This window comes from Sinohyriopsis cumingii, chromosome 2 (assembly GCF_028554795.1).
Source record: "Sinohyriopsis cumingii isolate HCF-2022 chromosome 2, ASM2855479v2, whole genome shotgun sequence".
Classification (NCBI taxonomy): domain Eukaryota; kingdom Metazoa; phylum Mollusca; class Bivalvia; order Unionida; family Unionidae; genus Sinohyriopsis; species Sinohyriopsis cumingii.
Genome location: NC_142962.1, coordinates 152,350,712 through 152,376,913, shown reverse-complemented (window position 1 = coordinate 152,376,913; position 26,202 = coordinate 152,350,712). Strand labels below are relative to the sequence as shown.

The following is a 26,202-nucleotide window of genomic DNA, read 5'->3' as shown; positions in this document are numbered from 1 at the left end:
AGTCGTGTTGGTACTTAAAGATTTTCATTTCTGAATAATTCTGAAATTTTATCTCCCTTATCAATTTTTATAAATCTTCATGGCCACTGACTGGAGTTGTGGCATCAGTGGTTTGCATGCCATTGGATCAGGCAAGGTCTTTGGACAAGGAACTAAAACAGCTGAACCGCCACTAAATAACCTATTTGTGTTGCTGTGTCCCAAAAAAAAAACACCAAACCAAACAAGCCACTTTTGTTAGAGCAAAAAAGAAAAAAATTATAATTATGTAGCTGTGCCAAGTTACTGTTATCTCTTGTGCCAGGTTATTGTTATCTCTTATGCCAGGTTATTGTTATCTCTTGTTCTAAGAAGAAAAATTCAGCTACAGTTTTGTCAAGTTTATATGAGAACTGAAGTTGGGAACTTAAATTTCTATACCTTATCCCATGTCAGATCTCCTACTTCATTGTTATGTGTGAATTCAAGATAGGCTGTCCACTTCAATCTATGCTGTGGATCTTCAACAAATGGCTGCAACAACTTGCTGGAGTTCTCCTCTGGACCATCTGAATTTAATATTTTATGCATTTGCTGACAATGTCCACAATATAAGGAATTTAACCATTTATTTAATACTAATTTTAAACATTCAAAGTCAAATGTCTATAACAAACAATCAGACTGCATGTATTTGATAAAAGAAAGTGTACACCAAAATAATTCTGAAGGCAATATTACAAATTCATTTTCGTCCAGTTTTTAAACCAACTTATGTTCATAACAAATTTAACTTGTCCAACAGGAATCAGTATATAAATGGATACAAATGTACATTCTATTTTACTGTCATAATATGCAAATTAGTATTGCTGTTTCAGGGAGAAGAAAGCTGAATTGAGTAGAGACATCTTATTGGAGAATAATATAAAATCATTTTAAAACTTACATGTCAGAGTACGCTGCAAGATTTAAACTAGATGTGTGTTTTGTAAAACATGTACTTCTCTGTTTTACTTTAAGCACTCGTTGAACTTTAGAGATGCTGCCAGGATTTTATCTAAAGGGGAAGCTGCCCCCATTGTCACAAAAATAAGGGGAGAGAGAAATGAAAGACGCATATGCACAGATGGCTTAGCCAGCTGGAACAAGTCTGAAAACTGTTCTTTATGGCTGTTATATACAATTTTCAACAACTCACAGGTATTGTCTTTTGGATGCTTCTCCCAAAAAATATTTTTCACTAACATAAGCTATTCCAAAGTTTCACTTCCTTTTAATCAGTGCTTTAATTACTGTTACGCCAGACTTAATATCTGTTCCATAATACTGTATTAGGATTTCAAGTCCATTAATACCATAGTCTACCTGTTCCATAATACTGTATTAGGATTTCAAGTCCATTAATACCGTAGTCTACTTGTTCCATAATACTGTATTAGGATTTCAAGTCCATTAATACCGTAGTCTACTTGTTCCATAATACTGTATTAGGATTTCAAGTCCATTAATACCATAGTCTACCTGTTCCATAATACTGTATTAGGATTTCAAGTCCATTAATACCGTACTCTATTGTTCCATAATACTGTATTAGGATTTCAAGTCCATTAATACCGTAGTCTCCTTGTTCCATAATACTGTATTAGGATTTCAAGTCCATTAATACCATAGTCTACTTGTTCCATAATACTGTATTAGAATTTCAAGTCCATTAATACCGTAGTCTACTTGTTCCATAATACTGTATTAGGATTTCAAGTCTATTAATAATACCGTAGTCTACTTGTTCCATAATACTGTATTAGGATTTCAAGTCCATTAATACTGTAGTCTACTTGTTCCACAATACTGTATTAGGATTTCAAGTCCATTAATATGTATTAGGATTTCAAGTCCATTAATACCGTAGTCTACTTGTTCCATAATACTGTATTAGGATTTCAAGTCCATTAATAATACCGTAGTCTACTTGTTCCATAATACTGTATTAGGATTTCAAGTCCATTAATACCATAGTCTACTTGTTCCATAATACTGTATTAGGATTTCAAGTCCATTAATACCATAGTCTACCTGTTCCATAATACTGTATTAGGATTTCAAGCCCATTAGTACCATAGTCTACCTGTTCCATAATACTGTATTAGGATTTCAAGTCCATTAATACCATAGTCTACTTGTTCAGACAGAGGTAGTTTGATCAAATAAATATCTTCACTTAATTTCATCTTTAGATTCTTATTTAATAATTGTATCTTAACCCTTATACTAGGGCTATATGGTTTTGTAGCACAAGATCCAGCGGAGGTAAATTGTGACCAGAAAAGAAATTAAAATTGCACTCTACATTTAAATTGTCTATATTTTAATTCAGCATGTTAGTCTTTCTGTTCTACATTTAATTAAGAGATATGATGGCTTGACTGGCATGCCATCTATTTTTTATCCATTCAGCATGTACATAAGACTTGTATTTACGACTGAAATCAGGTTCAAGATCACTCACTGTTATCGCCATTAACGTTTTCCCAGCTCCAATAATCTGATATACTTTAAAAATTTAAAAATAAATTACCTTAATCACTATCATCAGCCAGTATTTGCTGAATGAAATTGGCATCTAAAGATGAACCATGCATGAAATCAGCCATCTGGGGATTTTTAGTTAGCCTGTGTTATAAACAAGCATTTGTAAAACTTCCCTGATGCAAGATTCAAATTATGAAAGAATGCTTGTTTTGGTGTCCAATGTGCCAATCAAATTTAGTTTAACAACCATTCATGTCAAGCCAAAGAATGCAGATGTGTAAACAGTTACAAAAAGGGACACAGAACAAGTGCTACAATACCTCTGTTGGTGTGACTCATGTCGTGAGAAGCACTTAATGGTGAATGGGTGGATAAAAATTGTATACTGCGCAGAATACATTTTCATATGCACAACTTTAAACTAATATGCGGGACTTCTCATGCGTCACTGGTCTCCAGGTGTGTAAATTCGTACAAACTGTGTGTGATCCATGCAACTGCATGCCAAGGCAGCATTTCTGGAACTTGTTACAATTTCTTAACTACTGGTGTTTCCAAATTTGAAATGTTTCAGTCATTTTAAAAATTGAAGAGGAAAAATGTACTAAGCAATCTTTTTCCATATTTCTGCTTGAAGGACCACTTTGTAGGGTTCCCCCCCACCCACAAATAATTCATTTCTTAATGTCTGATAACTGTTGTTGGTATAGGGTTTAATGCCATTTTTCATCACAAGATAGGCTATACATGGCAGCCAGTATAAATGGTGAAGAAAGAACCTGGGAAAAACCATGGAAAGAACCACTGACCCACGAGTAGCTACCAACGAGCTTTCTCACATACCCACATTGGCCAAGCCAAAGATTCGAACCCACACACAGAGAGATGAGATGGCAGTGATCCGTAACTGTGAGCACTTTAGACCACTTGTGGCCCCCTCTGGTAACTGTAAATGGTGAAGAACTTGAGTTATTGTGCAGAAACCATTTTTCTTCTTTTGGTCACAATGACCTTGACCTTTGAGCTTTTGACTGAGATTCCTAGAATTCTTCCTTAGCCCATGTGCAATCTACACAATTTGGTAGCTGTAGATGGTGGACAACTTCAATTATTGTGCAGAAATTAACTGGTAAAAGACAGACAAATGGGCGGATAATATCAGTGCAAAATATTTATGCCCTGGGAATCTGAACAGGTCATCTGCTTGTGCTATCATATTAAACAGACATGAAATGGATGGGGATGGGGAGGGACAGATGCATGGACAGAGCAAAATAATATATACTAGTACCCATCACTTCTGCTTTTGCAGTGGGGCCATACAACACAATCCCTAATAAACCTGATGTCCTAAAATACACAGATTTTAAGGAAGGAAAATAAACAAATCAACTTTGAAATACACACCTTCTTCTTCAACTTTAAATCCAAATTCATCATATCTGTAATCCAGCTGACCATTGGGATCTTCTGGCTGTAATGCAGTAAAAAACTAAAATAAGATGGTTGACAACTGGGATTTCTGGGCTGAAATGCAGTGAAAAATAAAATAAGACAACCTCTGGGATTTTCAGGCTCCAATGAAATGAAAAATGAAAAAGACAATTGACCACTGGGGTTTTCTGGCTGTAATGCAGTGAAAAACAAAATAAGACAACCTCTGGGTTTTTCAGGCTGCAATGCAGTGGAAAATGAAATAAGACAGTTGACCAGTGGGATTTTCTGGCAGTAATGCAGTGAAAAACAAAATAAAACAATTGACTACTGGGATTTTTTGGCTGAAATAAGACAGTTGACCACTGGGATGTTCCGACTGCAATGCAGTGAAATATGAAGAAGAAAAACAACAGCTGAGCATGCAATCTTCTGCCTGTAACATAGTGAAATACAAAATAACACAGTTAACCACTGGGATCTTCTGGATGTACTGAAGTGGAAAAATAACAAAATTATAAACATAATCTCCTGTGCTGTATACATACTGAAGTGAAGTCACTGTAAGTGCATGGCCATTAAAGGATAAATCATCTAACACTGAACTTCCTCTTTTCATCATTCCAGAAGTAACAATATTTTTTTAAAATAATTATATTAGCTTCAAAGTGTTTATTTTTCTGCTTACTGCAGACTTAATGAAGATAAAATACAGAAAATAATAATGATAAATAATTAAACAATGATAAGGAAGAAAAAATAAGAAAGCACATAAATACAAGACTGATAGCAAGAATTGAAGTAAACAACAGATGTCAAGATGTTAACTAAAACTGAGAGAGATTTCATGACGAACAAAACATGAAAGCATGAGTCCCTCAGAGGGACTGATGCTCTACTGTCCAGACCGCTCCAGTGGCCTAGTGGTTAGAGCATCTGCCTCAAATGTGGGAGGTCATGGGTTCAAAACCCCAGTTGAATCATATCAAAGACTTATGAAAATGGTACTAACAGCTGCCTCGCTAGGCGCTCAGCATTATGAGGTTGGTGTTAGGAGTGGTCGGTCTGGTGTGAGGCTAATGTGACTAGGTGGGACATGATGTTACATGTCTGTGACATGATGCCCAAGTGCTTGACATCACTAGAAACTGCCACACTGCAGAACTGCAGACATCGTAGCGACATGACTGAATTTTTTCAAAAAATCCAAATCACTCACTCTACTGTCCAAAAAGAATTTCCAGGAATTCCAGTTAAGACCATTTCTTCTTTTTAACTGCTGAATGTTGAAACTCTCTCTGATATCCTTGAGCATGAAGATTTTCAAATTAATCATTGTGGCAACCATACTGGATATACACTATATGAATGGCCCCTTTTTCATTTTAGGACAAACTAGACACCATTTGAAGACTTTTGGCAAAAATTCAAAATGTTCATTGTGGCAGTCATATCGAGGTCAGATTAGCACCATTTTCTTTAGGTTGTTGTTGTTGTAGGGTTTAATGCCATTTTTCAGCACAAGATAGGCTATACATGGTAGCCAGTATAACTGGTGGAGGAAGAACCCTGGAAAACCCCAGGAAGAACCACTGACCAACGAGAAGCTACTGGCAAGCTTTCTCACATGCCCACATTGGCAGAGCCCAAAACACAAACTGATGCAGACAGAGACGAGATAGCAGTGATCCGTAACAGTGAGCGCTTTAGACCACTCGTGGCCCCCTTTTCATTTAGGACCAACTAGATATCGTAATTAGTCCTCTTGTGAAAACCCTAAATCAATATGTCTTTCTGTTTATGAGTAGCATTAACCAGATTTTCAAGACTGCTACCATACTGTATTGAATGTCAAACATCATACAAAGTCTTTTAGTGAAAACCTGAGGTTGATATGACCATCCATTTAAGAGTTGTAGCTATAACAAGATTTTCAAAATGGCTGCTTTTTCTGCCATACTGGATAAAAGATCAGCACTGTTTTCATTTAGGACCAACCAGATATCATAATAAACCTTTAAATGAAAAGTCCATGTTGATATGATGATCCATTCAGATTGTGGAGAAGATTTTCAAAATGGCCACTGTGGTGATTGGATGACTCATATCAGCAACATTTCCATTCAGGCCCAAATTGACATCATAAAATGTATTTTGGTGAAAACTAAAAAATCAATATGAACCTCCATCCAGGAAGAATAGTGACAACATTTTTTAAGATAGCCTCTATAGTGGCCATATTGGAGGACAGAACAGCAACATTTTTATTTAGGACTATCCAGACCTCGTGCTAAATCTTCTGGTGAAAAGCCAATGTTGATATGCCTATATGTTCAGGAGTACCAGCAATAACCAGATTTTCATGATGGCCACTGTGGTAGCCATACTGGCTCTCCTAGGCCCACCATTTTCATTTACAACTGACTAGAGTGTGTGTAAAGTTGGCAATCCTCCAAGTAGTTTAGATGAAGCAGTGATAACAAACTTATACTAACAGTCAGATAGATGACAGACGACAGACCACCCCAGAAGCTCTTCTAATCTATGACTCAATGAAGCATGAAAAACAGTCACAGTGACCTGGGGTTTTTTTTTTATGGCTGGGTTACTATTCCTAAGATGCATCCATATGCAAACATTTACAAGTGTAAGTGAAATAGGATTGAAAATGCTGAGGGATTAACAAATAAATGGCTCAAAATACAAAAGTCACACAAGCATGAAATATAGGTCACTGTGCCCTTGTTTGGTGTGATAGAGTTACTCGTGTTGAGATGCATCCATTTACTCATGTTGAGATGCATGATTTTACCAATGTTATTGAATAAAGATGAAATAGGACCCAACAAGTGAAAGAAAGAGGCAAAATGTTATCTTCCATATCATCTTCATTGGCAAGGGGATAGTCCTGTAAATACTTGCATAGAAGCCAGATAATTAAGGAAAATTAAAAGCCTGGAAGAAGGGAGATTGGCGTATCAGCGGAACAAGGTCTAAACTTGGAAATTTTTAAGTTTTCTTGTTGACTATTAGTATATATTGTCATTGCAGATAGCAGGAGACAAGACTACATGCCTAACTTGAACCACAACCCCCACCCCCACCCAACCTCCTGTACTGATACCCCAACATGAAGATGACCATCCATTCAGATGGAGTAGCAATAACAAGAGTTTTCAATGTGGCTGGACTCAAGGGGTGGCTTCTGAGCGAGTCATGCACTTTTTAAAATTTTACCTATTCAGCTGGGGAAGTGGCAGGGGTTTGGCTTATACACAAATGGACTTAAATGTGAGCATATATCGTAATCCTCTTTAACGTTAGAACCAAAATCATCATTAGAAATGGAAAATCTGGGCCAACAGGACCTGTAAATGATGTCATGTGAAGTTACTGAAGATTTCATCATGCAAAATATAGTCTTGGGGGAGGGGGATTTTAATTATCTAATAATTATCCAATGCAAGTGCACGGCTTACCCTTTTTTATAATTAAAAAAACCTCTTCCATTTGATGTGAATACATCTTCCCAGAATGGAGAATTGTCAAAGCAGACCTGCCAATCATGACAAGTCCATCTCAGTAAGGCAGTTGATTTTTGTTCCCATAGGTTTGACCAGTTTTCAGTAATGTATAACAAAATACCATAAACTTATTGTAAAGCTGGAAATTGTAATTAAAAGTTTGGTATTCGGAATGTGCAGCAACAATAAATATTATGCTCAACTGAAAAGTTTTTAAGTACTCATAGACTTTATTTACCATTAGTACAGTTGCACAAATTTTAGTTCCAAACCCTATGGAGCTCAATGGCTTTTTGCTATCTCTCAACTTGATGTAATTCTTGGAAATACTTTTTTCCATTTCACATGATGATGGCAGTCATATTTCCTGCCATAAGTCATGCTCAAATTGGCATGTGATGTCCAATAAACATAATTGTATCCCTTCCAGCTTTTATTCACAAGAATCTGAATATTCCATTTTATTTTTCAGTGTTAATTATTAACACTTTTCAAGAGGCTTATTTCCTCTTTTGTCATAATCATGCATCGCTTGCTGGTCGCCATTTTAAAAAAAATTCTATGATCAACAGCTGCTGTAAAGTTAGTCTAGTTCCCTGACCAATTTTACTACTTATAATATGAAACCCGGATTCAAATTAAACACAGATGAACAAATTTTCGGCAATGATCATTTTTTTTTATAGTTTTTGCTTCTATGCAGTAAGTTTGTATTTTAAGGGTAAATTTCGTAAGACTTGCAGCAAAATTGTAAGAGTTGGCAGGTCTGTCACTGGCACAGTGCACTGGTGTAACTCAATTTCCAATGCACAGAACAGTGATCTCTTTCAATGTCAATGAATATGCCTGGATATCAGAGCTGGGTGGGAGGGCATTCAGCAATAGCAATGGGTAAGTAATACATAATACAAATTACTTTTACCTTCCCCCAAACTACATTTTAAAAGCAGTAACACATAATCCATCATTACTGCATAGCAAAATTTGCCAGGTGGGTTGGCTTAAGTGTTAAAAGTGTTCAAAAACAGAGATAAATGGAATGTACTGATGACTGACCATTTGGAAGAAAGACCAACTTTGCAGCATGTAAGTATTCTCAGGTCCACATATTGTGCCTCAACTATGGAATCCGGAAAACAAAAACCTGCACTTTTCTGCATTAAAGAGTAGAGGTAGAAGACTGCCTTAATGATGTCTTCAGAGGAAGAATGATTAAGCAGGCCCATGTGGCAGAGATGACTTGAAACTCATGGGATTTCAGTTCATAAAAGATAGGCTTCTATCACCAAGGGACCTCTGATAAGCTCAACTCAACATGAAGTGGGTGAGGCTGAAATATCAAATGAGCCCTTAAGAAGGAGGAAAGGGTGTTTCTGATCCTTGCTTTTCCCTTTGGAGGCATTGAGACAGAAACACAGTACCCAAAGAGGGCATAAAACTTACCTTAATCATCTCCAGCACAGATTTGACTGAGACTGGGGATCTCAATCAGTAGGGGAGCTACTGAAAGTAATTGATTTGGCTAAAAATCCCAGCTGGCAATGCAAGGAAAAGGAGACAGCTAATGCTGATAAGCAAGGCATGTAGCATGCTCTGTCTTCTCACAGATGCCAAGGCAAGTGAGAAAGAAAAAAAAGAGTCTTGAGTTTAAGGTTTTGAAAGGAAGCCTCACTCAATGGTTCATAGAGGGTTTTATCAAAGACAACAAAATACAGGATTTATCTGGGTGTAAGAGAACAGGAGGCAGTTAAAAAGGTGCAAAGCAGAACCAATGGCCATGCCCTGAGAGAATTTAAGTGCACTGAAAATGGCAGCTCTACTGCCATTCATAGCAAATACTGAACCTCCTTTGTTCTCAATAAAGAAACAAAAGGAGACAGGGACTGAACAAACAAACGGACAGCCTAGATCAACATATTTCCCACTGCAGAAGACAACCTGGCATCATATACCTTGGATGTCGAATCTATACCGACTAGAATGATGCCCCTCGTTCTGGTGGTTGGATAACTTGAGATGAGCCAAGTGTAAAGGTCATGAATGTGAGGGCTGTGAGAATAATCAAGGCGTGAAGTTCTGACTTGAAGAATTTGTGGTAGCAGTCGGAATGGTGAGAAGGCATATACAAAAAGATGATCCCACAAAAAGCTGAGCACACACACTGCCCATGCTCTCTTGTCCAGATGTTGAGCCAGGTAACAAGAAGTCCACCCAAGGCTTTCCCCTCAATGTCAAAAGGTCTGCTGCAGATTGGTATAGAGACCCATTCCATGAATGTGTGTGTGTGTAAGTGTGTGTGCATGCTTTCAATTTTTTTAACGTAGCTTTAACATTCTGAGTCATCTTGTTACAATGCTTGCAGCTTGGCAGTTAATAGTGGTGCATGGCACCTGCTAGTACCATTTTTATAAGTTTTTTTTGCGACCACCCACAGCTGAGGCTCTAACTACTTAGGCCACTGCAGCGTTATGAATACTACTGCCATGTACTTGACAGATTGTCTGCCAATACATTCTTCTTGCCCAGACTGTGGCTAACTAGGGGTGTAATGTTCTACAAGATTTTCTGTGAAAGAGGTTCCAGATCTCAAGGCAAACCTGAAGGGGACATATGTGCGTGCTGGAAGTCCAAGTTATTCTGTGATAGATATCATCGGAGGAGACCATGACACATCGATCCTTTACCCTGCTGATGCACCTTTGCAAAGCTAAAATTGCAGCCTTCATTTCTAGAGTGTTGATGTGGAAGGACAGTTTATCCAAAGCAGATCCTAGCAGATCAATCCTCAAGTTGTTATAAAAGGGCATCCCATCCTAAACCAGACATAATGGCAACCAGATAGGAGTGGAGGGGTCAAGTGCATGGTAACCCCACCTCAAGAACCTGTTCTGACTCAGCCACCAATGCAGGTGGTGATGAAGATCTGGTCCTTAATAAATTAGAGCTCAGAGTGAGTTCTGAATGTATTCCTTTTTGCAAGAAGGAAAACCTGAAGGGGGCACCAGATCTGCAGATTCACAGAGATAATACGAAAGGAGTGATATTGATCTGACACTCTTCCAATCACCCATCCCAGCGTTAAAATTGTAGGCAGATGTCCACTCCTGAAAAAGATGTCACAGTAAAGTCGGAAGAAGGGGGAACTCCATCCAAACCCTATCCCCAGACCAAAAGGTCCATGTATGATGACTAGTGAACATTGATCAGCATGGTATGACCAATGTCCAGTATGATTTGATGGTCACTGGGACAAACTGACCATTGACTGGTCACAAGACATTATCCAGTGACTGGGTTAGGTTATGACTGGTGACCAACAGCCAGTAGCCAGACATCCACATGGGACTGGACTAATCACTGTTCAATGACCAATTATCTTATTCATCTGATCCATCAGTACCACATACTGCCCAGGAAGTGATGGGTGCAATGCAGCTCCTCCCTTGCTGGACAGTGTGACATGCTATACAAGATATGAAATGCTTTTTATCTCTTGCAGGACTGTGCAACATGCTATTCTGGTCATGAAAAGTACACAACAGCTCTTCCGGTGGGGGGGCTTGACGGAGGCAATCCATTCCTCAAATGATCAGTCCCTATTAGCAGAGGAGCCTAGCCAGTCTCCAAAAAGACTGGTCCCACATTCTTCTAGGACCAAGCAGCACTTTTTTAACATCAAAAGCTAATCATTTTGCTGTGAGACCCTTAAAGCTATCATCTTGCAGTGAGGCCCTAAGGAGCTTTTAAAGTGTGAACCTAAGAATCCTAAACAAGAGGGGAAGAGATGATTCCTCCACCCTCTGTGTTTGCATATGGAATCAGTGATTTTGGATGACCATAAATTACAAAATGAACAGTGGTTTTACCATGTGTACTTTGAACAAGTAAGGCAGTCTTGTTTAGTGTCCCTAAGGCCTTCCACAGCCTGTCTAGACATTGGTATCTGGGGATGGGACACAGTATGGTAGCCTATTTGTAAGGGGGGCTACTGGCAAGGAAACTAATTACAAAGAAGGAATAAATGTAACACTGAGATAATACATTTTTGTTTACTGAAAGACTGCAATGCAGCATATGACGATCGCTAGTCACTTTTTCTCTGATCACATCAAACACAATTCTTTTAACATGGCATCTTTGAGAAAGATGCCTGTTCTGCACAAGGTCAAGCAAGATACACAAGGACAATTCTCCACTGTATGAAAGGATGTATTCAGATCAACTAGACAAGGTTTTTTCATCTTGAAAAAGGATAAGCTATGCAAAAATTTAATTAAAATCCAACAATCCTTGTTAATGTTATACTTTGGAAAATCAATAGGCGTCCTGGGGCAAAAAATATCTTTATGATTACATGAAATATTGGGAAGTGAATGTGAAAGGTGTCCATGCAAGACTATACTTATTCTATTTAATATGAAAAAAAAACAGTTTAAGGGAAAAAGAAGTTTAATGATTGTTTTTTTTTCTTTTGTAAATGTTAGTAACAGTATCTGTAACTGATGGGATATAATTAACATGTGTTAGTCACAACACTATCATGGAAGCCACACCACTGATAGGGGAGTCAACCCAGACTTTAATTTGACAGAACGTGTCTTTTGTACGAATGTCAAATGCTGGGACTCTGCACATCATCTTTGGTCAGTTTATGACAGAAAGTTGTGCTACAATATTTTTAAAAAATATTTACCATATCCATTCTCCACGGGAAATAACTATAAAGGACACTTATAAAGGAAGGTAAATAATAATTCAAGAAATGTTATGCTCATGTCAGAGTTTTACAAATAAATTATAAAAGTTTTGAAATCAATACACTTCTAAGGATTCTATTGTTACAGCAGAAAATAAAATGGTTGTCGTTAAATCCTCATTGAACAGTGATTTCATGTGAATAATTTGATGTTATGTTACCTGAGCTACTGCAATCTCTCTTGAGTAAAGCAATGTTGTAGCTCAAGTCAGCATTGTAAAGGTGTCATTATGGATGAATGTACTTTAAAAAATGAAAGGAAATGGTCTGAGGGAGGTTTGCAAAGGTGAATGTTTCACTGTGAAAGGTAACTAATAGCTTGTTTTGTGGCCCAAGGTGTGATCATTAATAGCTAAAGCTGTCAATGGGTACCTGGGTACTCAGGTACCTGCATCTCGACAACAACCCAGGTAATAAAATGGGCAGTTGGGTACCTGTTAAAAATTTAAGAAAAAAAAATACCAATATCTTTCCAAGTTCAGATCCAAGACATCAGAAGCAAGCCAGCCAGAGAATGATGACTACAGTTTGAGGCTTGTGTCATGTGAATATTGGCTGCTGTGCATTTATCCAGCAATAGAACTCCATCTAATTTCCTTATCTTCCATTTACAGTAACTGTACATGAAACAGCTCCAAGAATATAGACGAGCATCTTGAATGAGAAACCATTTGTCACAGATATATTATATTTGATACACCCATACGACGCAGACAAGTCCAAATTGAACAAAAAAATGACACCAGATATTAAGATAAACAGGCTCATGGATGTTATATGACTGAAAAATGTTAGGAAAGAGATCTTGTTAAACTCAAAAACATGTTGCATCAGGAAAAGGACAAATTAATAGCACTTTACAAATTCTGAAAGAAGAATTTGACAGTGATGTAACATGATAATCATTTGGATTTCATGGCCATTCTGTTAAAGTTAGACAGGTAGACTAGTTAAAGTGAGTGTCATGCATAATAATTTATCAGTTTGTTTTGTGTATATACTCTCATACCAACTTTAATCCACATGGATTTTGCCAATTTGTTACAAGAATTTTAACTGCTGATCCGGGTAATTAGCAAAAATAAATGTACATTTTTCATACAGTTTTTCTGTAAATATCTGAACACAGGGAGATAACTGACATCCCTTCACCAGGTGTTAAAATAGTATAGTTCAAAAACAGCCTAACACTGTTTAATCTGCAAGCAAGAACTGCCTGTTGTTGTTGTGATATTATGGCTGTGTCAGTAATTGTTTCTTCATGACAGATTGTCATTGGCTGTAGAGTCTGCACATTTTATTATTAAGGACAATAGGCTGAACTACGTGTCTTAGGTACATACATCTGAACCATTCAAGCAAGAAAATAATTTTCCCAATATCAACACTCAAGTTTTGTACAGAAACCAATTTCTTCTTTCAGACACAGTGAGCCCAAAATTGAATGAGTTTTTCTTTACATCAAGTACAAGCTATCAACACAGCTTGGTAACTTTAGATGGTGGAGAACTCAAATTATTGTGCATTTATCCAGCAATAAAAATGTAATACATGCCAATTTATCCAGCAAGATCCCTTTCCTAACATTTTTCAATCATATAACAGTCATATTTCTTCTTTTTTCATTGAGCCTGACAATTGACTGTTGAGGCTGAAATCAATAGGTTCTTTGTTACCTCAAGCTATTGTGCAGAAACAAAATTGGTAACAGACGGATGGATAAAAGGCAAGACGTAAACAACGGTAAAGGACAAGATGGATGGACAGGCATCATAACATGGCAGGTATACAAAAATGTAACACATGCCAATAATTTATACACACCATATAAGGTGTAAAGCTAGACAGCTGTGTTATTTGGCTTCAACAATCCTTAAACCAAGCAGAAAATTTAAATTTAAAAGATTTTTTTGCAGCCCTAAAAAAGATATTATGCAGTTTAGACAAACCTGTTTTTCAAGTTTAGACATGATATCCTGGGGCCACATGGAGGGTGTCAGGGCTGAGAATGGCCCCCCAGGTGTAGGTGTAAACTCTGCAGACCCAACCGGAAGGGAAGATGATAATCCACTGTCATACACAGGGTCATCTTCATCTTCTGAAAGTGTCTCCACTGAAAATAATGATATGCATGTTAACAGTTAGATAGGTACTCAAAAGTTACTTCAAACTATATTAAAACGTAAGCAATGATATTGTGATACAAGGATATATAGTAATAAACAAACAGATGGACAGCTGGGCAGTTTCTGTCTGTCCATTACTATACATCACCCTAACTAGTTTGATGGTGTGTGTGTATATGAGTGTGACTTGGAATTGTAAGGTAGCTTTAACAATTTTTTCAGTCATATCGCTATGATATTGCAATGTGGCAGTTTATACAGATGTCTAGCACTGGAGCATAATGTCGCAGACATCTAGCATCATGTCCCACCTGATCAAATTATCCTGACAGCAGGCCGACCAGTCCTAACACTAACCTCTTAATGATGAGCACCTAGTGAGGCAGCTGTTAGTACCATTTTTATAAGTCTCTGGCATGGCTAGGTCAATGTTTGAACCCACTACCTCCTGCATTCAAGGCAGATGCTCTACCTACTAGGCCACTGTAGTGGTAAATAGTTTGATGGAAATTTACAAAATTTTTAAAGTTATATTTCAATCAGGGGAAACCATCTGCAGGAGAGGAGGTCATCTTTGGCTCCAACCTATGGAGTCCCTGTAAGGGAATCAAGTATCAGATATACCAAATTTTCTATCACATTTACATTTCTCTGATATTTTCCAATCAAACTTTATATATACAGTCATAACTGGAAGATGCATCATCTGTAATAGAGTTTCTACTAAAAAATTACTGTCTAGGGGTGGGATGAGTACATTATTACAAACTAGATTCAAATTTTGATTTTAAGAACTTCTGTAATGAAAAGTACTGCAAGTGTTGAACTGTATTCAAGCTACTCCCCTTAAGAGTTAATTCCCATTTCATACAAGGTTTATTATATCCATTTGCCATAAACATTTAGTTTATGAAAAATAAACACAATATAAGATTAATTTTGTTATTTTTGTACACATTTCTCAAAAGGCAGGGATCGTCCTGGGCTTCGCCAATGTCGCAAATTGCGATTTTTTTTCCTTATTGGCGACAAAAATATCCCATCTGGCGATTTTTTTGGCGACAGACTTTTTGGTTATTTAATTTGTACATACAATCATAGATTTGGACTGGATAAATTAAAAGGGAGAACGAAAGGAAGCCACAAACTTGACTAAGCAATGCATTGGAATCAATCTGTTACACAAACAATCCTTTGTTCGTATTGACAACCCCATCTTTACAGTGCATTGTTACATCATAATCTGCTTATGCTGACATCTGGGCTGAGTACTGTATGCTGCGATACAGTCAATCATGCTACCGCACTATACCTACAACTGACCGACTTCTGAAGACGTGAATAGAACAGATACAATTAATTGAATGGCTAAATCTTCTGTTGTTTTTTTTTTTTTTTTTACATATACCAGTACAATAGTTTTGCTGAACCTTCATAGAAAACCGATAACCTTTGAAGTACCGACTACTGTGTATAAATACAAAGCAAATGGAAAAATCTCAATCACAATTATGTCTGTCGCCAGTGCAGCATTTTACTCATTGTTCTTTTCCTTTGGCCATCAATCAGTGTTACGGCTGCTGAGACTTAAACTCCGAAACAAGAAATAGCACAAAAAAAAAAAACAACCAGTTTTGCATAATTAATAATAATTATTTATTTCTCAAAATACAAGAGTGAAAGAATCTCTAAATTGGGTGTGAATTTATGCTTATATATACGGTCCAATATTGCCAGGTGTTGACTCGTGTAAGTTTCATTCGTGGGAATGGAGATCATATTTTGTTTGTCGAGAAAATTTATACGGCATTCAGTGATCATTCTTGGGATTTAGGAAGCAATTCACTACAAGCTTTGTGAAGCTAGCCATGGGGGGGGGGCTGCTGATAGACTACTGGTGTCACCTGTCAGTGCTGTGGACTGTGAACGTAGATTCAGTAAGATGAACCTCATAAAAACTGACATCAGAAATAAACTCTGCATCTCGTCTCTCGAGAATTTCATGAGAATCAGCACGTACAGATGTGAAAAATTAGACTTTGAAACTGCATTCAACAAGTGGGCAGCCCTAAAATTGCGACGGATCTTCATGTAACACTTTGTAACATTTTGTTAATGCTTGTTGTAATTAAAGAATTAAGTAACCCATCTTTTGTAATTTTCATTGCCTGTTACATTAATAGACTAAATTAACCCTTGGAAAAATGTACACTACTTGTTCTGGCGACACTTTTTGAAAATTGGCGACAAAATATTGAGGTTGGCGATTTTTTTGGCGACAGCTTTTTAAAAGCCAGGACCATCCCTGAAAGGTATTTAAAAGTAGCAATAAACTTCAACAATTCATGGATAAATTATGATATTAGAATGTGCCAATCTCTTCTCAGAATATCAAAAAATTTAATTACAGCCTTTTCACCCTCCATGTAGAAAAACTTGTGGAAGATCTATCTTTCTAATACATATTGATGGAACAGGTATGTAATTTGTAAAATATGAGCAAACAGCTGCCTTCCATTGACAATAGGTCTGTTCCCCTAGATATAAAAGTTTACTATGAGAAGGTCACTACTAGAGTGACAAGCTTTCACAGTTCATGGCACCTATAGGTTAACAAGAATAAAATGAAGATTATCCATGGTAAATATTATTATAAACAATACCAACTACCTGGAAAGCTCATAAGCTGAAAGTGGCAGCTTAAGTTATATGCATTGCATTGTAGTCCTGTTAGGTTCCAAACAGGACAAACTGGATGTGTTTATTTACATTTTATCTGTGTGACAACCAATCAACAGGGTCAACACTAAATGTGTACCTTAGTGTACCCAATAAAAGGGATACAGGGAAAATCAAGGCACAGTGATGCTGGAAATGGAACAAGTGCACATCCTCTGTGCTTACTGGATGCATGAACAGGTCCTTAGGAGTCCTGTCATTGCAGCTGTTATAGTTTATTTTAAATTTTTGTGTGTATGACTTTTGTCCCTCCCAAGAACTCCCAAGGTGAGAGGCAAGAATGATACCCCTTTCACTGAAGGTACCAAAAGAAAAAGTACAAAGTTTGAATTATCACCCAGCAGTTTAGGGGATCTGGTAATGGACAGATAGATGTAGGGCTACTTGATGCTTTTTCATATGAGAATCAAGCAGCCCTGAGATTTCTCACCTAACTAACATCATCAGCCAAATCCAAAAGCAGCTAGCCAAGAAATCTGGGTCTAAAGGCTGTCTTCTGTTTCAAGTTCTCCAGTGCTAATGATTCCTCATGTTATAAAAACAAATGTTTCAATGTTCTGTAGTTATTGTATCGTCAACCAAATCTGATTGCACATCATTAGCATTAATCTAACTTTGAAAAACCTCTATGCCTGTGTGCTTAGTGTCAAAAAGCTGGTCAAATTATGTTCACCATATTTTTACAAATCAAGTTGTGAAAATGTTTTTCTACATTTTAGTCACGGCAGCAACATCTGATGCCAGTACAGCATATTTTGCATAAATCAGAAAGCCTTCAACCTGGATTCTGTCAGTCAAATCTGTTCATTTCAGAGTAACAGTAGTGCTATTTTAAACTAGATTGGCCCCCATTATATAAATGAGAAGGATCTTTAAGGCAGGATGCTTTGTGTCAAGTCTGCTCAAAATCATTTCAGTGCCAAGTTTCAGGTACATTAACATGGTGGTGACAGCAACTGTCAAACTCTATTTCACCACATGTATCAAACCTATTTCCAAATATTTACAAATTTCCAATGATTGGCTCATAGAGAGACAGACAGACAGGCTGATAGATATAGATAGTTTGAAACTGACCAATGTGGCATTTTAGGAGCAACCTGACATGATTCATTAGTCTTTTTCTGAAAACCCATCTCAATATGACCATCAATTCAAAAAGAGTAACAATAATACGATTTTCAAGATGGACTTTGTGACAGCCATATTGGCAGAATTTGAAATTAATAATCTGAGATCAGTAAATTTGCTGGTACAAATATTTGCCAGTGGCTATCATAAAACTGTAAGTGATCTTTTGTCAAATATATCTAATAACACATGGAATGAATCTATGGTAAATGTTCTGTTTACATGTTAGTTTAGTACCTATCAAGACCCCGTATTTGCTGAATACATGGTAATGAAGGAAATGGTCCTTTGTCCATCCATTCATGAAGTACATGTAAATAAGGGTGTCAAAACAGTCACCATACACTGATCTAGTCTGGTACCCTGGCCCAATGCACAAATTTCAATACTACTATTATATAATAATAATGTTGAGTATCAGACTAGTGCCAAAATACAGCCAGTCAGGAAATGTGGTTTTGGCTGTCTCAATGAATAATGAAATTATACAGAATAATAGGCTGTATTTTTATATCATTGCTGATAAACATTCAATGCATTGTGAGGTGACAATCTGGAAAGATGGCGTCAGTTTTATGCCAATATTCACATGCTTCTTGGAATGCATGGAGATAGAAAATATCTCCATTAATACTCCATACTTTTCTTTTCAAAAACGACACAAGTATCAGAATGAAACTTGGTTAAAAATGTTTTTTTTAACAGCAGAATGATCACAACTCTTTGATTAAAAAAGTTCTCAAAGTGATTTACTTTCCAAAATTTCACAGCAAAAAAATGATACCTGTGAATGTAAAATATGTTAAATCCAGTTTTGGGAAAAATAAAAAAGAAATTCCAAGTTTTCATATACCATATAAAAACTCCTTTTTACTGCATTACCCTTTTTGAAATGTACCACTTAGTTATATTGAATGCATAATTACTTCCTTTGAATGAAAATGATAATGTCATTCTCTTGATGACAAGATAGATAAACATGTTTAGTCATATGGGGAACTTTCCCTGCCAAGCTGGGTACAACAACACCCTCAGCTATGATAATAATAATAATAATAATAATAATAATAATGTCCCTTTTCAGTGGGTCTAGCAACATACTTTGTAAATAAATTATTGAATATAATAAAAAAAATCTAAGAATTATTTCATACAGAGATATCATTTATCTGGTGAATATAAAATATAAACTTCTCTTCTTTTACCATAAAAGGTACTGAAGCTTATGACAGTAATTTCATCACCTAATATTTCTTGAAGTTCCAGTTAATAAACATAAAATCACTTCATTTTCTACAGATCTACTTCACATATATGTGTGCCGATGGAACAAAATTTTATCAAATCTTTTCTTTATTGGTTCACAACAGAAGTCACAACATAATGGCACTGAAGAAAAGCAGGCCCAAAGCTAAAAGATTTGTTGTTTGTATATCAAACTCAATGCATTTTACATTATTTTAGAGTCTCTCCACCCATTTAATATTTATTAACAATCAAAACCAATAAACTGAGGCAATATGGTAATCCAGTTATGTGTCCATCTATCTCCAACTGGACAAGACTGGAAGCCACTTGCTGTTGCTAGATGGCACCACAACTAATGTCAAGTGTGCATCATCAAATTTTGGTACACTGTCCAAATTTCAAATTTACAAAATTGTGAATGTGGCAACTTTCATGTCTTAAGTGTGAATCAAGGATATCAAAATGCACAAAACTTAGTCATTTCATTTATCAGTTATAATTTCTAACCTCAATATCGCCAGGGGGCTTCTAACACTGTCATCCTCTTCGCATTTCAATCCAAGGAGGATATTCTTCACTAAGACAGCCAACATATTTACATGGAGGAGCCAGTATTTTTCCAACAAAAGGAGTTACATAGTTCATCATCTTGAATACATTCTGAATGTTTCCATAAATATGAGTTAATCCCTATTAATGCTTGCCTTTTTATTTTGTTCATTTTTAAAAAATACTGAATCTAAGCATTGCAAATCTCAGATGCAGAAAACAGTTTAATTTTTTCTTCTTCTATGTATGTGTAGTTCAAGGACCCTAACCCTTCACTAAAAATGGACTTTTACAGTGAAAACTCCACTTGGGTTGAAACAAACAAGATTAGAGTGTTAGAGACCCTCGGGTGATACTTATGTTAGAAATGATAAATTGATAAATGAAATGACTAAGATTTGTCGATACAAGCTGCTAGGAGGGTAGGCAGAATCTCAGCCTAACAATACTATCTTCATTCTGTACAAAAGAAACTATAATACCATAACGCATCTTATATTCATCGACTATTATGCTATGCCTATGTCAGCATCCAATCAATTTCCATTTTCTGTTGCAGTTTTATATGGTACAAGAATTGGAATAATTACCACATTTTAATGCTCTTAAATATGTCAGTTTCCAATTCAAGAAATTCACTCAAAAAGACCAATTTCAAATTGTTCAAGGTCTCTGGTGAACAAAATTGAAATTTGTTTTTACTCTAATTCTTGAAAAATTAGGCACTTTTCTTGATTGCTATAACAAAGTAAATGTATCCCCCACAGCAATCTTACCAATAGTGTAGCTTTACTTTACAAAGAAATAAAACAGGATTTATTGGCAAAGGCTTCACTTGAAAATATTATTTGCCATATATACAATGCTGTCTGGAATTTCTGCACACGTAAGGTTTCTATCTCCAATACTGAAGCAAAACACATACCAAATTCGACCGATTGACAAAAATAAAATACCACAATGCTTACCATTTGAAAAGAGGCAATTGTCACCAGAATATTCTGTTCAAAATAATATTAAGTTTGGACACATGGGATACCACCCCCGTGTTTTCATGACTTGCGATATCAGCCTAATCTGTGCACAGCTATGAAAAAATGTAATGTTTATCCATCGGGCTTTAGAAATGAAATGCATTACTCTGGAATGTTTCTGTCAGCAGTTCAGTTGAGTAATTATGTCAGGTTTATAACTAGTTTTACAAAATTCAATGTAACAATGCCATCAAATGACAAGAGATATTAAGCAAACTAAACTGATCTGCATAAAAATTAGTAAAGTTCAACATTTTATAAAAAAATAAGCTGTTATGTGGAAGAGAAACAACAATGAATAGGATGTAATGTGTTTACGTCTTTCTCATGGGGAAAAATTACTAAAGAATTTAGAAACAGACTATATGCCTGGGTATTTCTTGAGAATCCTGTTCTAGTGGCAAGTTGACACATTGAGTAGCAGACGATTTTGTATGTGAGACAGCTTCTTGCAAAATTGGAAACTTGGATTAAGATGTTGAATGTTTGTAAGGTATACATTTCTATTAGTCCTATACTGTAAGACATAGCACGTTATTTTTGTTTTAGTGCTATGTCTTACTACCCAAATAACTGGCTTGTACAGAGTGTTCCGAATTCGGTTGACATCATAACGAGTAGTCAAAGTTTCAGGAATATCTCACACACTCGGCAGCCCATATCAACACTCTTCCACAAATTGATATGTAATAAATATACTTACTGTGCTGTTTTTATCCTGGTGGAATCAAAATCTGACACTAGCAAAGGGATGCATTTTCATGTTCCATTGACATACATTTCAATTTGTTGAAATGTGATGGTAGTCGAGGTATGCAGAAGTATGTTCAAGAAGGTTCATGCAGGGGATATGTTTCTTGAACAAAACAAAATGCTGCTTACAGTTCCATAGGCATAATATATTTTTATTCGTTTCGTTAAAAAAAAATATTTCAACTTAACCTGACTTTGGCAATTCCTGCTTTCATGGCTTTCCAGCCAAATGAAATGTAGGCCAACGAAGCTTGAAAACAGGTCCATTTCTTTTGTGAGAATTTGAATTTATTAGAGAAAAGATATCAGAGTAAGTAAAATCTGACTAAAACATTATGACTTTACTTTGTAGAAAAGGGTCGTTATTTTAGTTGCCAGTTGTGTATGATATTCCTGACAATTTTACTTTTGTTAGTCAACATCAAAACACGTTACACAGCACTGTTAGTTTGGCAGTAAGACACTGACACCCAAAACATAAATATCTGCATCGATGTCTTACATGTAAGACTAACATTTCCATCTCTTATATAATGTATTTACTTATATGATTCTAAAAGATACATAGTAAATAGTATTTTCTGGGTTACAGGTTCAAGAAGGTCATGGGGTGGGTCTTCATCCTGACATTTAAAAATCACATTTTCATGTGCATTTCAAATCGAAATGTGGGATATTTTTGTACACAATGAATTACACTTTTCGTAAAGTACGATTGTTCTTTCTTTATATAAAATGGATTTTTGACCAAAATAACACGTGATCCAATGTTTACAGAATTGACGCATCGTTGCACATAATTGGCCGACATGGTGGTAGGTTATAATACAGTCAGAGCACATGAATGTTGAAATTCTTGGGATGTACTGACGTAAATTATATGCAAAGAATGAGAGATGGTGAATGAAACTCCATCTCATGTTTATAAATCACTTATATCTAAAGCAGTTTGTTAAAACAAACGTGATGTTTTCATCTATGAACATTTCTGCATGTCATTCATATTTTCCTAATTAACATCACGGATGCTGCTGCTGCTGGTAATACCTACGGGTACCTTGCATACGTGTCAAAACATGATAGATAATATTTCAGGGAGGTAAATGACTATGCTAGAATTGAGGTTAACCTTCAGTTGCTTTGCCACTATATCCTTCGTTGGATCTGCCACCAAATACAGATTTTGCTAGTTCCATTTCTGTATCTTTTTTTCATCTGCATCAGTTTCTATGTATGAACTGCAGAATATATCCCAAAATTGTTGGAAGTATTCATCCGCACAAAATACATCATACTGGCAACGAAGAGATATTCTATTGAACAAAAATAATAATCTCATGCTTCTCATTCAGAATCACTGGTTTTTACATAATTACTCATATTTAAATCATATATCGTATGTTTCGTCCTTAATAGAAAAAACAAACAGTGTAGTATCGTTTGAACTATTTCTTTTGAAGTAGGTGTTAGCAGACTGGTTACTACTACGTACTTAGTTACTTAGACTGGTCGTTTTTTGTGTGAATATTGCACCAGTCTCAAGGCAAAGTTAACGGTGTTGGGTATAAGCACTTAGTATACTATATTTTATCCTGTGTGTTAGTGAATATACCAATGAACCTACTGCAGCGGCAGATATAATCAGCTATGCTCATTAGCATTATTCAACAAAATCAAATTAGGTTCATTAGTGTATAAAACGTACATGATAGGGTCATCCACTGCAAAAAAATCCACACTATTCCATCAACACGCCGAGTGTAGTGACTAAGACCCAGTCCTCCACTGTCCAATACGCCGATGGTAATGAATGTTACAGTTATACAATATCCAACACCTAACACTATACCATCAACACGCCATGTGTAGTTAACAATACCCATGTGTAGTTAACAATACCCAGTTATCTACTATCCAACACCCCGTACTGTATCATCAACACTCCGCGTATCGTGACCATGACCGAGTAGTCATCTTCTATCCACCACACCACACAACACCATCAAAATGATGTGTGTAATGACATTACCCAGTTATCTGCTATCCAGTACGTAGCATTATACCATCAACACGATGGTGTGTAGTGACCAATATCCAGTCATCTATTATCCAACATCCCACACGATACCATCCAAACGCCGTATGATGTGATCAATACCCCACACTTACTATCCAACATGGTGATTCTAGTCACTAAGACCTTGTTATCTACTATCCAACACCTCACACTATGTCATCAACACGCTCTGTGTAGTGAACATTACCCATTCATTTACTATACAATACCCCATTTATACCAATTCTTATGTATATTTAATTTGTATTATTTGTTTGCTTTTCTTGATGATTATATGTTATATACATTTGTATTTAGTCCCTGACCATGTCCAAAATCAGCTTCACTGTGTACCTGACCATGGACATTTATTTTGTAAACAACATGTTAATATTTCTATGAGTATAGATTAACTATTAGGTAAATACTATGATTATTATCAATGGAACTAAGCATTTTTCTTAATCTGAGTATAGGACATTGGACAACTTATATAATTTTAGAAATGAACTTTCTACCCTCATGCTGTTTCTATTATTGAGTCTTGTGTTTTTTTTAATATACAATGTTGTTTACTTGAGAAATTACTAATTCTTCACATAACATCTTGAAGAAGAAGCCATTATTATTGTTGTGTTTTTCATTTGGGTTTAATTATTTATTCCAATTATTATTCACCGGAAATACAATGTACTCATCAATAATATTCTTGGACAGAAACATTAATTTGGTATTATTGAGAATTCAGACACGGACGTTTTTGGACTTTATTATTGAGATGCATTAACGATTGTTAGTACGTGATCGCACTTCAAATTGGCACATTACCACAGGCACATCAACAATTTCAATATTGGAACTTATTTGGAATACCACTAGAATTCAATTGGAACGTCATACATTTGGACTTGTGATAGAACTTTTAGGACTATTTGGGGTTTAATTCACAATATTTTAAGTTCTTTTTAAATTTTTAGTTTGTATACCTTTGAAAATAATTTTTTTGTTGAATTTTACAAAACTTGTTGGTTTTCGCTCTTTTCTTTTACTTAGTTTAAGACAATAGATCGTGTGTATAATTTGAAATACTTAAGGAATTTCAAGGTTCGGTTCTCCATAGAAACTCCATTGGGGTTGAATTCAACAGATACACAAACAGCGGGGGCAGCAACTCACAAAATCCGAAGTAAGAAAACGAAATCAATTCTGTCTGATGACTGTAAAATGAAATCAATTCTGTCTGATGACTGTATAAGTACATACTCTAGAGGGGGACTGCCCGAAGATTGGCATACAGGGGCTAGCAGATAACCCTTTAAATCCCAAATTTGCGGTATGAACCGTGCCCACAGTCATTTGTTTTAATATCTTGACAGTGTATAAATCTTAATAGCACTTTAATGGCTCACAAAATGGCTCTTTTTTCAGGCCGCCCTCGTGCTGTGCCTGGCTACCGGAACCAGAATTTTACCCGTCTATTTCACAAAACTTTTGCTGTGTTCCCTCCTTCTTTGCGTACCGTTCGTCCTGATTGTAATGATTAAATGCACTGGCTAATATCGGACTGAAAAGCGTGATTGAGAGTCCCGACATCCTTACTGTAGGTCGTAATGTCCTATTTACATGAGATGTTTGTTTCAAATTACTGACTCCATTGCTGGGGAATATCGTGTCATTCATACATACATACATACATACATACATACATACACTCACACACACAAACACCGGAGGTTTTCCGGTTTCTTCCTCCACCATTTATACTGGCCGCCATGTATAGCCTATCTTGTGCTGAAAAATGGCGCTAAACCCCACAACAACAACCTGCATACATACACACATACAGACATATACATACAGCCCATCGGATATTTGTATAGTCACGCTTGAAAGTTTGACAGCGTTGAGGCCTTGAAGAGCAGAATGTGATATGAAAGTTATGCAAAATCAATTACTTCAGGCAGTTATGATGGTAACATGAGGCTGCGGAAAATCGTACTCGTATTTATAGGACCCGACTATACACAAGTTACAACAGTCAATCTCCAGATTTCACAACAATACTATTAGCTGATGAGCATACCTTTAATCCTGCGAACGACAACACGAGTCATAAACAATATGTAATACTTTAAAATCCCTACACGTCACCATTAGGAATACCTAAAGCGGAACAATTTAATTTGTGTTGATGGTCATATAGCATATTACAAACTAGAGGAATGACTGATGATGACATAAGTAGACAGGAAAGATACGAGACAGATATATGTTGGAATAGAGGATGCTGGATACGATACACAACATTTCATTATAACTATCTAGTAACATCAGATGAGCA

General features: G+C 36.2%; 1 protein-coding gene across 3 annotated transcripts in view; it reads right to left on the bottom strand.

The window, feature by feature from the left end:
• Positions 1-23,179, bottom strand: part of LOC149806102 (small G protein signaling modulator 3 homolog) — a 105,385-nt gene extending 82,206 nt beyond the window's left edge. Inside the window, exons 1-4 of one of the 3 annotated variants that reach the window (XM_089950996.1) lie at positions 22,935-23,179; positions 14,175-14,338; positions 3,919-3,985; positions 421-548 (exon numbers count right to left, since the gene is read on the bottom strand). In XM_089950996.1, coding sequence (XP_089807122.1) covers positions 421-548; positions 3,919-3,985; positions 14,175-14,338; positions 22,935-23,001 — 426 coding nt within the window. In that variant the 5' untranslated portion in view covers positions 23,002-23,179. The remainder of the gene's footprint in view (positions 1-420; positions 549-3,918; positions 3,986-14,174; positions 14,339-22,934) is intronic. The other 2 variants (XM_089950994.1, XM_089950995.1) reach the window with 2 other exon arrangements.
• Positions 23,180-26,202: the final 3,023 nt, after the last annotated feature.